Source organism: Halyomorpha halys, unplaced genomic scaffold, assembly GCF_000696795.3.
Source record: "Halyomorpha halys isolate HHAL.00 unplaced genomic scaffold, Hhal_1.1 Scaffold24.1, whole genome shotgun sequence".
Classification (NCBI taxonomy): Eukaryota; Metazoa; Arthropoda; class Insecta; order Hemiptera; family Pentatomidae; genus Halyomorpha; species Halyomorpha halys.
The window spans coordinates 1021879-1038992 of NW_027107648.1; the positions used below are offsets into that span (position 1 = coordinate 1021879).

A 17114-nucleotide genomic window follows, 5' to 3' on the forward strand; every position below is an offset into this window, starting at 1 on the left:
TGCATCAACAAGTAATGGTAGAAAAGTGACAATAGTATAAAGATGTGACATGATTTCTTTTATGAAATTCAAATTTTGAATAATTATGAGGTGAATATAATTGTATGAATTATAATACATATGGATGAAGATTGTTATTATGGTGGATTATTATTGTTTATAGGTTGCACATGAATATGGGACAGTAGTCCCGAAACGTGCTACAATATGATAATTTAAAATAAATTACATTAAATTGGAAAATTATTAATCTCAAAAATTGTTTATGAATTATCTTAAATTGCAATTTTAGTCTTAACTATTTCGGAAATTAAGGCAACAATGACCCATACGAAGTTGTTGCCTTAAAATAATATTTAAAAAAAAAAAAAAAAGAAAAAAATAATTTTTATTACCAACTGTTGTAAAACAGTTATCTACGAACTGTCTAGACTACAGCTTCTTTATCATTTACCTTTTAAATGCTTACAAGTCATATTTCTCTCGCACGTGGCCTAGTCGGGCTTAGTGTCGATTTACTATCTCCAGCCATTGTTGTTTTGGGGGCCAAAACCCACGGAGGATTATGTTGATAGCTTTTTCAAATAGTTATCATAATAGCTCGGATAAATGACCCTTCTAAAGAAGATAACTAAACTATTAGCAAGTGGTAACTCACGTAGTACCATCTCCTATCTCTCATTATATCTGCTGTCTGAGTTGGTTGTTTTATTTATTTGACCATAGTTTTGCACTGTGTACATAAGATATCTTATGCAAAAGAGGTTGCCAACCTTTTCATACTGCAAAAGAGAAAATACGATTGTACAAAAAATATGATATAAAAATGTTGGAGTACGGTGAACGTAGTCTTCTTTACCCGATTATTCTATGAAGAAATGTTTCATCTTAAGAACGTATTTTTATTATATTCTAGCAGACAATGCTTGGAATTGCTAGATTTAGGGATGTTTATAGATTTATTGAATACAATTCAAAGTTTGATATAAATTAATATATTTAATGAGTATAGAATGTAGATAGTTGACCGTAGATTAATGATTTGAGAAGTTGTCGGGGGGTGCGGTCAGCAAAAAACAACATAATTAAACAAAACCATATTTATTTATTTTATGCCGACGTTTCAACCTGAGTGTAAATGTAAAATGTAAAAAGTAAAATGTTGTTGTTATCTCTTTCGTTCTATAGCCCTGATGAAGACCTGAAACTCAGGTCGAAACGTCGGCATAAAATAAATAAATATGGTTTTGTTTATTTATGTTGTTCTTTGCTGACCGCACCCCTCGACAAACTTCTCCAATAATATATTTAATGATTGAATCAATGGCTTATCATATCTATTTAGGCTTATTTCAAATAATAATACATAAAAAGTTTGGAGATGAATTTTATTTGAGAAAGTTTTATTCGAAGATTTGTCATATTTTATTTTTATTCGATGTTTAATTTTAATGCTCAATGCCCTACGCAGTATACATTAATAAGTTTATTTAATGTGACAAATATGTTTTTTATTATATGTAGTGAAAGTATAAGATAATATTAAGAAGTTAATTACGGAAAATATTAATTTTTATGACTTTATTAGTCAGTTGTACCGTCAAGGTGGGTGACGGTAGCAGCGTGGTAACGCGCCTGTCGGCCAACCCAAAGGTTACGAGATCGCGTCCCCGGCCCTATCCAGGATTTTTTCAAGCATATATTTATACAATACTCACTCCCAACCTCCCCCCGGGCATTTGTGAGGTCCGTTAGCCAATGGGTGGCACTCACAAAAATAGGCGTGGGAGTAATGAACCCACCCTATGAAAACCACGCCATGAGACGCGCGAGGTCTTGGACCTCGATGAACTGTCGCGCAAATAATAATAATGATTATTAGTCAATTGGTATTGTAACGTTTATATCTGTTTAGGTGACATGTCTTGATTCTAAAAGGTCCAATAACAAATTTCGTTTTTTTTTATACAAAAAGGTTTTCAATTCAGTAAGTCTTTAATTCTTCAAACGCTTATGTCTAATAAAAAACTAAACTAGGTTACATATTAGACGTATATTTACTAAATTCCAACTACTAAAAAAAAAGTTTTAGTATAAGAAAAAGGAACAATTTGATAACATTAGCATTGGCCCATTTAGAATCAAGCCACAGATATAATCTGTCAGATTGCCCCAGATGTATAAACCTGCGTATCTCGTTTTGTGTTTACAATTGTGATTTTTATATAAGAACGTACAATTTTTTTTTTCTGGTTTTTCCTCTTGTGAAATAAGCTTAGTAACAAGTTCCTTGTTTGTATCGATACGCAGTACACTATCGATAACTGGAATTCTTTGATAAAGCGAATTTTTCCCCGTCTGCATGAGATAACCTTGTTTTGCCTCTAAGGAAACCGAAATAAATAAATAAATAAATAAATAAAAAATAAGAAGACATTATGAAACAAAGATTTGGGGTTAACTTTACCAGTAGTCTAAGGAAGAGATTGTTATAGTTGAAAGAAATGAAGTTTGAATCCTAAATGTTTAAGAGAATTTTGAAGTTGACTTCTAGTACGTAATTTTATTTTGTAATCTCAGCTGTTTTGGCCCTACAGTCTAAAGAAGAATACGTTTTTTGGCTATTGCATAGACGATGCCTTCCGATTTGGTTTACAGGCATCAGAGGTCGAAACATACAAAATAAAAAAAAATTAAAACAAGAAAATCGATCCATCTCTTCATGATATAATCTAGGCACACTCTAACCAATGGCTGCAAATGGTTTTGCTTTACTCAGTGTCCTCCTGGTTTTGCTGTACTCAGTTCTGTACATTGTAAATTCGACCTGTTACTAAATATTCCTGCTTGTGGCAGAAAATTTTTTTTTATTATTATTTAATATATATTTACTGATATTTCCATCTGTATCAAAATATATAGAACAAGTAAATTTGGTGTTAGTACAATGGCGTCATGCAGACATGTGGCGACATCTGCCCATTGATAGAACTCCAATAGCATTTCCTCTGAAGATCTCGAGGCCATCTTCTTTTCAGACGCCTAATACGATTATTGTGCAATGAAGGAGAAGCCAAGTTAAAAACTAGTGGGTTTGGGTGGTTGGGAAGTTTATCATGGAAGGATTGGTATCTGGTTCAGGCCAAATTGGCAACATATGGAACATCGATGCCCTGATGGTTGACTTGATTCAGGATACTCCATGGAGTATTCAGGATTTTGGATTTACGAGAGGAATTATATGTTTTATTAAAGTCTCAAAAGCTCAACTCCACAAGTCCAGTTAGGCCTTATTACAGTCATATAAATGAGTCTTTTGTAATTAATTGGAGGTTTAGACAGTTTTTCTAGTAAGTGTTACAGTGTAAAAGTGAAATTTAACAAGTGTTTCTTGTAACCAGCGCTTTTATTATATTTTCCTTTGAATCTATGTGTTAGTCTTGTTCTCGTAAAATGTATTTATTTGTTTGTTTTTTGATAAACTGATCTACCGCTGTGACTATTATTAATGATCTGATCTCACATTGCCGTCTAATAGTGAATTTGTTTAGTGGGTCACTGGAGAGGATCTAGAAGGATGAATTCGGGAGAGTGAATTTGTTGATCGGGTGAATTAAAAATTGTGAAATGGTGAAATTGAAGGAACAGAAAAGGGAAAGAAAAAAAAAGAATGAATTGAAATATTTGTATTTGGTGTATAGACTAAAATTGATTGTAAGAGGAAACTGTTTTCTTTCAATTTTATTATACCATATTATTATATGTAATTTATATATGTCCGATTACGGATTGATTAGTATACTGTGTGATATAGCAACCTGATGTATTTAGGCAGTATAGATAAATAAAGTATTTCTCTCTCTCCTTCATTTACGGAATAAGCTATTTATATTAACTAAGTATTTATTCCTATCTGCTATTATACCTATATGATTTTTAATGATAAATTTCAAGGACATAAGAACCCACCCGTAGAAAGAATGTACACATGTATACAATACGTCTTGTCTGAAAACATCAGAAGTAGGTTGAATTAGACATTAATCATTATTTTTTATATTACTGTAGAAATACGATCTACACTTTAGAGTGTTGACGATTTTGAGTATTTTAATGATTATAAATTATTTTATCAGGCAGATGTTGATAATGTTAAGCAAATAAAATTGTCATTGTCAATTTTTGTAAAAATATAAAATTTAGTAAGAAACAGAAAGATTTTGCACTGCTGAAGTTTTTTTTTAATTGATACTTTAGTCAACTATTTTGACTGAATTAATTGGTATTTTAGGTTTTACAAGTGTAATGAAAATTAACTGTTAGTAAATGACTTCGAACTAATCATTACTACATGTAAGACGTTTTTGAAGACCATACGTAATTCAGACTAACGGATTTAATTTCTATAGCCAATTAACTATAACTAACTACTGTCTATTTTGTAGCTGTGTAAAATTGTAATAGATTTTTTTTATTATAGTTGTCACTAACTTCTGCTTCAGGTGGTTTTCTCTTATTGGAAAATTTGGGTTCAGGTTCAAATTTTGAAAATACAGTGTAATATCGGAAATCAGATATTACTTTTTTGAGAAAACTCAGCAAGTAATAATATTTTTGTTTTCAAATAAAAGTAGACTTGTCTAAAGAACATTTTAAACTTCCCGATCTGTTGGCTAGTTATTAGGGATATTCATGATCTTTAGTTTAACATGTTAAAGCGTGTTAAATGGAAAAACTTATGTTAAATGGAGAAATATTTCCTTCTTTTGCCATGTTAAAACGATTTAACATATAACATGGCTGAGAGTCTGTTCCTAGGTCTGTTAAATCACGAAACAGACCAACTGAGCTCGTCACCGTTTTATTTGTTGTCGTGTTAGGTTACTTACTCGTAGTTTGTGTTTTGTTTTGTTTTTTTTCTTTTGTCTTGTGTTTTGGACTTTTTAAAAAATAGAATCAGTAGTCAAACTTTTACACTTCTACTTTTAACTTATTTTAGGCATGTTGTAATAAATTACTGTAATCAAAAATTTGAAGTAAACAATAAAATGAAGATTTGGAAGGAAAGGTTACTAAAAATGTTGCTCAGAAAATCCGCTATGAGCTCTTATGCATTTACCATTTAACATGACTTTAGGGTGCTCACAATCCTATACTTATAACATTTAACATGGTAAAATATTTTACATTTAACACAATATCATGAATACCCCTATTGTAATTACTTTGAAAATGTTAAGTGGTAATTTTTACAGTTTCGATATCGTGTAATCTAATTCCTAAGTGTTCATAATATCTATTGTATATATCATTGGTTTTCATAAATTGAATTTAATTTATAATAGAAATTTATTTTATACAAATTTTGTTGGTAAACTTTTTTATTTTTTGTTTTATTGCCGCGTTTTAAATAATTCATGCAGAGAGTATTTTTTATTTATTCTTTTTTCTCTTATAAATGGACAATCTTTTATTTTTAACAAAGTATATTATCATTTAGCATTACAATTTTACTTCAAAATTTTGTAAAACTTCCTCCAACTGACAAATTTCCAATAAAATATGTAAAAAAAAAAAATTAAATAAACAGAAATATTTATGTACATTCATATTGTTAAATTATTTTACACTATTTTTTCTTATATTTTCCGTAATTCGAACTTTTCAATAATCCAAACACCTCCCTGCAGTTAGTTAGTTCATTAATTAATTAGTTCATATTACCTAGATTACACTGTAATCTAAAGTTATTGAGTTTTTAAAAATACATATACTTTCTAGCAGTCAAAATTGTATTTACTATTTTTCTAAAATGGCGGTCTAACGAAAATAACAATTAGCTTGAAGAGTAGGTTGGTTCCTGTCCCTTAAGGTTATTTCAAGGAAAGGATATTGGACTATTTACCTGGTTAATGAATGGCAGCCCTTCCAACGACACCAGAGCCACCTTCTGGATTAGGGCAGGTATATACCTAGGCCCTACAGGTATACTGTTTATAAATACGCTAATTGGAGTACTGTTGCCAATTAGTTCGTTTCCAGGTAAGATGGGTTCCTGATCCGACCTAAAATACTCAGGTATTATTTACCTGCTTGCCTTTTCAAAGGGTCCTCGTTTCCATAACTTTCAAGAATGGATGTTCCTCGTAGTACTCACTCTATTGAGTGGGCTTGTTTTCCCTCTTGAGCTGACAGTTTCTGAATTTATGACGAACTCACATGCACAGCCGCATTTTAAAGAAACGGGAGGTGTATTTATTTGAATAGAGCGGAGTAAAAGTAATTTTTTTTTTCTTCAATCTTCCTATATTATAAAATTTCTTAAGTAGACCTATGACATAATTATTCCAAAAAAATTTTAGTTAATTTAAATATTCGTTGATTTGGGGCGGGTGCATACTTTGGGATTATCTCAAAGTTGTTTTATTTGAAGAGGTACAATCCATTGTTATTTTAGCTAAATTCTTCCCACTTTCTTTAAATCAACATAAATATTCTCCCAACAAAAAGTTTTTTAGAAAAATACTCACTTTTTTTTATAACCCCTCCCTTTCGTTTCTCACATACGGGTGAGTGGTTATCTACAGGTTAACACTAACCATGTTGGAGGGTCAAGCTCCACAGAAATAAAAGTCCGGATTCGAACCGGCGCCGCACAGTGGTGAAAGAAAAAAAACCCTCTAAAATGAAATGTGCTAATAACGAATTCACCGTAATTGGTTTTCCCATCAAACAATACTTGTGAGCCATAGACCTAATCTCACAGACGTTATTTCGGCTTGGAAAAAGTGGGTTTTCACTAATTGACGTTATTTTTTTTTAAACGATCTAACAAAAAATATTTAGTCGATACCAACGAAAATTAGTATACAAATTGTAGTTTTTCAAGAGTAGGTTTGTTACTTGAAATATTGTTTTTCTATATTTCTGCGGCCACTTCCAATTTATCCCTGGAAAAAATTTGTTTTTGCCCATTTTTGATAGAGAAGAAAAAATGAGCTTTATTGAGTCAACATTTATATATGTGGTGGTCCAACGGAATGAAAACTTGACCCCCACCATGGTTAGAGCAGGATGGTAACCTGTAGAGAACCACCCGTATGTCAGAAATGACATAGAAGAGAGTCATAGAAAAAAGTAAATTAAAAACCTTTGAAACTGTAATTGTTGTAAGAAATGAACGAAAATTTATATTTAAAAAAATGGGAGACTTTATTTTTGGGATTCCCTTTCTAATAACAAGCGTCTGACGTCTTATACTTTAAAGAAAAAGCTTCTTTTTTTTTTAAATTATTCTATTCCTTTTCTACTTTACTTTTGACTTAAACACAATAAGTTTTTCTTTTAATTTCAATTCTGAACTGCTCTCTTCATCTTATTAAATGTTTTTCAAAATGCTCCAACAGTACAGATGGTAGAATTAAGGAGGACCAATATTTTATAATTGCTTTCTTTGGGGTGGTAGACAAAAAGCGTTATTTATGCTTTAATTTTTAAATTAATTTTTTTATCATTCCTCTACGTTTGAAAGTTAAAAGGAGATGTACTATCGCCGATTCTATTGTGTGTGAGCCTGGTTCTGAGGCTATTGAAGATTCATCATGTTCCCTTTCACTCTTCCTCTGGTCCGGCATCATGGAAGCTACGCTCAGCTGGTAGGTACTTCCCCGCGTCGTACTCATATCGAGTCTCCCGTATCCTCTTCGTCGTCCATGTTCTATCCACTCCGAGTCGATCCTCCGTAGCGTTCACCTCGCTAGGTCAGTAATATCGACCTGCTCCCGCCTCGCCCTTGACATAAAACGGCAGTCTGCGCCAGACCTCCGGTGGTGTTCGTTCGCTCTTCTATATGTCGCTCTAGATAATTAACATAACCATAGCATTTATCATAAGATAGCATGAGACAGGTTGGCATTATGTAATGTGTGACGTAATGGAACTAATGCATTGAGCTGTCGCCTGAAGAGACACAATGCGTTACACACCGAAGCAGACTAAGCAAAACAATGAGACGGTAATTCGCAATAATTTTATAAACTATTTAATGTTCATCTTACCATGTTACATAACGATATAACAATGACTGTGTGTTTAATATGTCCTTGTACCATTAAGAAGAGTCATTAGCAATTATATATATAACTATTATCATTCTTTCTAGTTGCATTAATGTCCTCAATCACAGATATACTATAATACTCTCTGTATTTAAGGATATTAAGACGGAGTTAAAACCATCTTCATCCGGTACATGAGTAGGTACTATCACTGTTATAATCAGTGATACCACACTCACAGCATGATTTCCGTTAACACTTTTTTTTTTTTTTTGCATGGGAAAAACTGTTTTCTTTCTTTTTAATTATATCATGTAAATATATGCAATTTATATATGTCCGATCTCGGATTGATTACTATGCTGTATAATGTAGCAAACCCGATGTATTTGGACAGCATGGATGAATAAAGCACTCTCTCTACTAGTACATGCCATTCCTGCTATCATAAAAATTATATTTTCGATTTCGAAAGACAAAATTAAGTTTATTCGTTATTGAGCGATTCATAAAATATTCACCAACTCTTTATCCGAGATATAATCTAAAGTATAATGATACTGGCAGACCCGTCAATGCTTATCTATTGCTAGATTTAGGATGTTATAAACCTTTCCAACCATCCTAATCCTTTGGTTCAAATCTTATCTAGTTTTCCCCATCCCTACAGCACATCCAGAAGGTTGAAACGGCATTGGCCAAGAGACTTAATGTAAAATAAAAATGGACAATTGTAGTTCTGGCAATGGTCAGATTCTCCACTCAAGTTGAGTGTTTAAGGCTTTAGCGCACTTGCTCAGCCTCCACTGGTTCCCTTCCCACACGTGGGGGATAGAGTGGGCTCAGGGATCCTCAGGTCGACGATATAAATGTTGTATAAAATAGTGTAAATGTGACTAGAGATTATATTATTTTATTTTATTCATTTTTTTTCATACACATAGTTTGGTTATGTTCATTTTCTTTATCCTTCTGTTTGTATATATTTTAAGAGAGATTTTATTTATTTTTTATTTATTTCATTTATTTATTTATTTTCATTCTTATTTTATTTTATTTTAGTATGAATATGATCATTCATCACTATTACCTTTTGCCCACAATAGTGTGGCGGATTCTAATATGTATCAGTTAAATAAAATTAAAAAAAAAAAAAGATTTAACATGTAGATAGATTAGTGGAATATTTGACATAATAATAATACTTAATTTATTCTGGGACGAGTCCCTTTAGAATAATACAAAGAAATCAATAGATGAGGCCTGAGGAGCCTCAGAAATACTTAAACAAAAAATACAAAGAAATATAAACAGTCATAATAAAAAAAAAAAATTACTTACTTTCTCACTTTTATCAGTTGACAATAAAAAAAAACAAATGAATAAATAAAAAACAGAAAAGAGAACGATGTAAAAATAATTAAGAATGATATAGTAGTTTACATACATATTTTCAATTATATTAATTTACAATTTTATGGGGTCTGAATGGATAGGAAATGATTGAACAGGCGGGATTTAAAGGTAGGAAGGGTACAACGGATGTTGGAAGGGATGGAGTTCCATGAGGATGAGGCTCTGATAATGAACGATCTATCGAAAGCAACGGTTCGAGGGTATAAATCTGAAGACCGTGAACGGGCATTGCGGGAACGTATGGAGGATTTGAATTGAAGGAGCCTCGGAGATGTATGATGGAAGGCGGGATTGGATGACTTTGAAGATGAAGGAAGCCAGGAAATACTTACGACGGTACAAATGATAAAGTCACTTCAACTCTACATAAGAACGGGAATCAGAGGCGTCCCTTGGGATCCTGAAGATGTATCGTACACAGCAATTAATCAAACGTTTTAATTTCACCTCCAGATCCCCAGAGACGCCACCATATACTGTACAGCAATAGTCAAAGTGGGGAAATATTAGAGAAGTGATCAGGAGCCTACGAGTTTCAAATGGAAATAGGTGGCGGAGGTAATTAAACGTTTTAAAGTTGAAAAGGTATGGCGGGAGACATTGGATACATGGTTTTCCAGGATGCATAGATTAATATATTTAGTTATTTACACATTGGGTTAGTGGTTGAATCAATTGCTTATTATATATATTTAGATATATAGGTACAATGAAAAACCAGCAAAAAACAATTTCAAATTACAGATAAAAATACTTTTCAATTAAAGTCTTAAAGATATGATCCAATTCTTTTCTTAAGTGTTAAACTTTCCTCATATTTATTTTGAATTCCTCAAGATTAAATTTGACGAAACCTGTTTTATATCTTAAGGAAAATGAAAAATAATGCTGTCGGATTTATTTAATTTTTTTTTTGTTATTTTTCTAAAGCTTTATAAAAAAGAAGAAAAAAGTATAAGCAATACATTTTTTCTCTTTCGGACATGTTTATTTCATAATGTGTAAATTATTCCTCATATCTTTTTCCAATGTTCAATGTACGTGTGATTATTTATTTCACATTACTACATTGTCGTTTTATGTTTCGTTTTTATGTTTATGATTCGGATTGAATTTCTTCATTGAAGCAGTTAAGAGGCGAAAGAGAATTAGTAAACGTTCTTCCGGAAAATTGAGGGACAAATTAATTAAAGTAAACTACCATGGAACAATGTTTGTGTTTTTGATTATGTATATTCAATTTTTCATTTTTAAAAAACATTTTTAGGATTGAACTTATATATAAGAACACAGAATATATGTGCACGTATGGTGGATTGGCAACAATGTACTTTCAGTTTTTCCTTGTAAGATAACATTATATTGTCTACATAAGATTTATATATAATCTACAAAGTTATTTGTTTCGTATAACTTTTTCCCATCTGTCCATCCTATAATCCCACGTTCATAAAGCTCTTGAGGTTTACTTTAAAAAAAGCTTATGCAAATGTTTTGTTATGAACTGTTCGTTACCAAAGCGTTTTCCTTTAAGGATAATGTGCATTGATAGGAATTAGTGATAAGTCACTTGGAGCTTAATGAAATTAACCTTAGTGACCTAAGGTATTGTAGGTGACTTCTAAAGAGGTTTAATTATCTTGTTGAATATAAAATCTTTACGATTTGTCATTTCTGGGAGGGTTTTTTTTTTTATCCAAACTGATTGAGACAATTTTGTTAACTGCGTGGTATAAGCATTATTATGTTACATTAATCTTTAGTCCTGATTACAAAATTAAAAAAAAAAAAATAATCCTTTTCATCTCAAAGGTCACTAAAGCTCAGTTTTTATCTTTTATCAAAAATGTTCGAAAACGATTTTTTCCAGTATTATATTGGAATTGGCCGTATTACATTAAACAAACGTTTTATTTTATTTATTTATTGACGTTTACAACTGTATATAAAATACAACAAGCAAACTTGAAGTAAGATCATGTGATATGATACAGCATGTAGAGAAACTACCCAGAGTAGAATTCTAAAAACATTTTACATTATAAGGTCACGAGGCCATCTTCTTTTCAGGGGCCTCGGAGGATTGCCAGGAATGGAAGAGGAAGCAAGGTTAGAAACTAGTGGGTTTGGATGGTTAGGGAGTTTATAATGGAAGGAATGATATCGGGTTCGGGCTAGATCGGTTACATCAGGAACATTTAGTTCCTTATGGATGGTTTTATTAGTAACAATATAAGGAGCATTGAGGATTTTACGAAGGATTTTAAAACAAACGTACTTTTGAAAAACTAAAATGTGTCACTAACTTTCGTTAGTATTGACTTGGATGAAATATGTTTTGTTGGAAAGTTTAGAACAAAATAACAATCACCAGTAAAAACTAACTTTTTCACAAAGCCGAAATAACGTCTGTAAGATTAGGTCTATAGTTCACAAATTTTGTTTGTTGGGAGAACTAATTACGGTGAATTCGTATTTGAGTGGTAAAAAAAAAACACTTATCAACATGATTAGACACATTTCATTTTAGAGCGTTTTCGCACTTTCCGTTGTAGTTATGAGGTTTTAAGGCAATGTGTTAACTCCCTGATATACAATGACCTATGGGGATATTGTATGGCCGATGGAGCTGACAGGTTTAGTCGCTATCTGCTGTCCGGATAGCGCAGCATCGTGATCGCTCGATGCCCCCGCGACATCTTTCCCCGGACAGCGACTCGACGCGATAGCCTACGATCGCTTGGGAACTGGGGCAGGTTGATAACTCTTAGTCTCGCTATTGACGGCTCTAGGTTTCATTGACTTTCAATTTATTGACGTCTGTTTGTACAAGTGTGAGCAAGAATATATTCTGCAAACGCAATCCGCTTTGGTTCTGATTCTTACAATGAACAAGTTTTTTTTCCATTTCCATCATTCATAAAAATGCTCTGAATACAAAAGAAATTCTTCGAAGGCTTTTATTAGCGGTATTCATGATGTTGTGTTATATGTAAGATGTTTAAATGCATAAGAGCTCCTAGCGGATTATCTGAGAAACTCGTTTTAGAACCTTTCTTCTTGTTATTGCTCACTTCTAAGTTTTGATTAAAATTAATTTATTACAACATACCTAAAGTAGGAGTTGTGTGAAAGTTTCGCCACTGAGTGCCTTGTTGATCTTTTAACTGGCGAGGAAGAGAGTAAAGATGAGCTGATTTTCAACTGTCATTACAATTCCATTATTGTCATTCATTCCTTTATTACTTATAAAAACATCCAAAACAATACTAACACAATTAAAACTAAAACTACGAGCAAGTTACCAAACACGACAGCAAACAAAATATTGACGTCATTCTCCATTTAACAGACCTAGTTACAGACTCTCAACCATGTTATATGTTATATTGTTTTGACATGGTAAAAGAAGGAATTATTTCTCCATTTAACATGAGGTTTTCGATTAAACTAAAGATCATGAATACTTCCAATATCGCATCGTCATTTTCATCTAACCACTTTTTTTTTTCACTTTTTTTTTTAAGTTTTGAACTTTTACTTGAGGTAGGGTGGTTTTTGGACGCGGGTCCACTCTTCTAATTACGGAAGTTGTTGTAACTACTCAAGATTACAAAGAACTCTTACACATTTCAAATAATAGTGGCGTAATGTCTTATCTTATTTCGTTAGTCATCTTTTTATTTGATAATGTTCTCCTGCTCCTTCTATTTAGTATACCTTGTCTTAAGTTGGATACAAGATATAGTTAGATGTCTGTTACATGCTCATATCTTAAAATCACATACTCGGTCTTGTATTGAAATTTCTTATGAAAGTTTTATGATTTCTATATTTTTGCTTTATATTGATATGACGGCAAATTATGATTGATTTCGGTTTTTTAGTTTTTTTTTTTTTTTTAAATCCTATATTTGGTCCTAAACATAAAAATTGTGTTTTCTTCAAGTGGGCATTCTTCATTTTTTGAAAAAACAAATATTGTCACTAACGGTAAAAATAAAAAGATTAATTTAGGTTTACTTTTTTTTTTTATCCCGACTCTTGTACTAGATGTCCTGTTTTCACTAATAGACCTTGCACCGGATCACTGGTTTGGTTTCCTTACGTCACAAGCATTCCTCATTCTTTTAGTGAGTCATTTTTATCCGAAAAGATTTATAAATTTATTGACGGGCTACAGTAATGTTAATCCTAATGCTAATATTCAATAATTTATTTTCTTGTAACAGATAAGGATATAATTCTTACTGAAGGATAAAATTTAATATGTACTATTTTTCCTATTTAATTTTCCTGACTTATCTTTTCTTCTTTTATAATTTTAATTTTAAATAATAATCTACAGAAATTAATTTGTGATGGGTTTATAGCTTATAATTGCAAATCATAATCTCTTTAAAATTATTTCTTAAAAACGTACACGTGCCCAAATCAAGCATTTAAAAAATAAAATGCTTCTTAATTTGTTGGATAATTAATAATTAATTACCTAATAAAATATAATCAGTTGAATGTAATTTTAAATTTTAATTAATGGCTTTTATCAAAATTCAATATGCATGAAAATATTTTGACTTTGAAATGAGAAGTTAATTGCTTGGTGTTTCTGATTGTCTTTGCATTTCTGTTAAGGCACGTCTCCACTTGATATTAAATCATGGGAGAAATCTTGAGATTAACTCTCCGAGAATGAGGAATTTTTATTTAATTTTATTTCTTCCTGAAGGAGTGATAAAGTGTGGTAATATCTATTATACAATGAAGTGTGGCGTACTTAAATGATACATGATAGGCCAAAAGAAATGGAACTTCTGGAAATGAAATGATGTATTATATTAATAATGATATTCATTTAACAAAAATTTCAATAATAGTTTCTTGTATTATTCTATTCATTCGTGAAATTATAGTTTGCATTGTAATATATTGCATATTATTAGTAAAATGATGATATGATTGGCGATGTGTAACTAAAAGATGTTTTTATATGAAGAGAAGATGGTTGGGGGTGCTGCCAGAGAATAACACTATTAAGTTAAAAAAAACTTATTTAATCGTGCCAACGTTTCGGGCAGAATTTCTAGCCTTCATCAGGGCTAAGAACAAAAATCAAGATAACAAGGAATGAATAATGAATGAAACACTATATATCCTTTAGTGTTATGTACTGCCTTGAGATTTAATCGGGATGCCATGATAATCGCTGAAGGCAATTATACAAAAATAAGTTAATTAATTAATTATATATTGAGTCCTAAAAAACTATTATTATGATTGGATTCTTTTCCAAACACACAAAAATGTTTACCAGTTTACCAATTATTACCTCTATATTTAAAAAATGTTACTATTAATTATATAATATAATAAGGGGTGGTATATTGGGTTATATAATAGTATATAAACTACATAAAGAGACTAAGTATTTATTTGTAATTTATTGCTGTGATTAAAATGATTGTAATGATTCAGATAAATGGTTGCCATAAAATATGATTCTTACATTACTGCTTATTGTTTAATTTATACTTATAGCTGTTGATTTGAATGATTCATGCCGTGTGATGTAGTTCCGTAGGTGTCGTCTCGTTCATAAGGGATGTCCAAGTCTCGTGGCCCTTCTTACGACTTCGTCTGGTCGAAGTGCATCTTGCTCAGCTCCTGCTTCTGAGGCCTGGTTCTCTCGTCTAATCCTTCCTCTTCACTGCCCTTTTTCCTGGTCTAGTTGTTCTGCATGTTTTCTCCCACTTTCCTTTTGGGGCGTTACCTTATTTTTGAATCTAATTCCTCATTGGCCATAGGTGACAGAAAATTACACTCGGGACACCTGCAGTATAGCACGAGCAGGTCCCGATGTAAACACCCGTCGTCTTTTTTTTTTTTTTTTTTGTAATATCAGTTTTTGATAGTGAAATCTTAATCTCGAAATCACTGTATATATTGGGGAAACTATCGGATAAAATATCCGTTTACATTATTTTAAATATTTATGTTTGTATATTTTTTCGACATATCTTGACCAGGTTACCTGATTACCTGATTACCTAAGGTTATACATTTGTTTCAGATGTTCAATCTTTTGTATTATTAATTAAATGAATTTCTCTTCAGTAGAGTCCTTGATGTACGAAATAAATTCCGAAATATCGAGGCATAAGAGGTTTTTATCTGATTTCTCGATACGCGTGTCATCGCAATTAAACTAATCTGTTGAACTGCCTAATCACTCACATATAACTGCGTCTTGAACGAATAAAACTACGAGTTAATAATCTACTTATTGTATCCATATCATGGATGAATTGAAGGCAAAAACCCCACTTGTCAAATAAACACAGTTCTGGAGTACTGAAAAAAACACATTTTTTTATCATAGGTAATATAATGTCATCTCAAAATTAATTATATTTTTTTTAATCCTGAATATATTGTAGGCGTCAGTTAGGTTACTAGAACTAAACGAGTGAGATATAATTTGGTGCATTCTCTGGTTGTGGAGAGGGAAATTGCGTTGGGGTTTTCTTGAAATTCAATGCAAAACGACCTTTCCACTGCATAATAATGTTATAGTTATATACTGCATAGATGTTATTGTAAGGTTGAATTTATTACTTACAACTTATGTTAGTTATGAAAAAATAAATAAATTATGATATACAGCGAACAATTATATTTAGTCAAGGACAACGGTGACGTTTTAAAACTAGAGTGATATCAATGAAATATAATAGAAACATTTCAAACTTATGGTGTTTTTTCCGAATAGTCGTATTTTTAGATGTTTTCATAGTAAGACGTACTCGGTTCTGTAATCACGTGCGTAATGCTGCATACGATGGAACCTCGTATTTTTATTTTTTTTATTTTTTATTTTTTTTTTGTACTAGTTGGATTTTTGCTAGAAATACCTTTAATTATATACTAACTAAAACAACATTGTAAGTTGATAAATTGCTATAAGAATATAAATATTGCAATTATTATAATTCGAATGTAGACGTAATAGCGATACAAAGGCCACACCTCCCAGTCGCTACTAACCCGACCTCAGATAAGAAGAGGACTTGGACCAATTGTGTAACTCTTTTTAGATTATAGCGATCCTACTCAAGGATAGGGGTCGCCAAAGTTTAAATTTTATTTTACTTATAAGATGGTATAATAAAACAGTGTTACAAAAAAATTGAGTTTAACTGATAAATTGAAGAGGCACTATAGTTTGTTTTTAATTTATTTATTGACACTTACAACTGTATATACATGGAAATACATCTATTAAATTTGATGTAAGATCACAATGGTGTCATACAGGCATGTAAAGATACTAAGGGTATTCATGATCTTTAGTTTAACATAAATAATAGAAATATTTCCTTCTTTACCATGTTAAAACGACGTAATTTATATCAAGGGTATTTATGATGTATTAAAAGGATTTAGTGAATGACATAAATTCTTCCTTATTAAAAAACAATAGTTTATTTAATATCATCAGCAACGTTTCGGGAGATTTCCCCCATCTTCAGGCTGCTAAAAAACAAATTCAACCAAACCATAAACATGTGCTTACAACAACACTCATATATCATATACACTCATAGAACTATTTATAAACTATTTACCTGTTAACAAAAACCT

The 17114-nt window shown here is 31.5% G+C and overlaps 1 protein-coding gene across 5 annotated transcripts in view; it reads left to right on the top strand.

The window, feature by feature from the left end:
- The window catches only part of SCaMC (Short Calcium-binding Mitochondrial Carrier), a 107881-nt gene that overhangs the window by 30526 nt on the left and 60241 nt on the right, over window positions 1-17114 (top strand). The window contains exon 1 of one of the 5 annotated variants that reach the window (XM_014423527.3): window positions 7862-8014. The exons of the other annotated variants lie outside the window; for them this stretch is intronic. Coding sequence (XP_014279013.1) covers window positions 7973-8014 — 42 coding nt within the window. The 5' untranslated portion in view covers window positions 7862-7972. Of the gene's footprint in view, window positions 1-7861; window positions 8015-17114 lie in introns of those variants that run through there. 5 annotated transcript variants of the gene reach the window in all.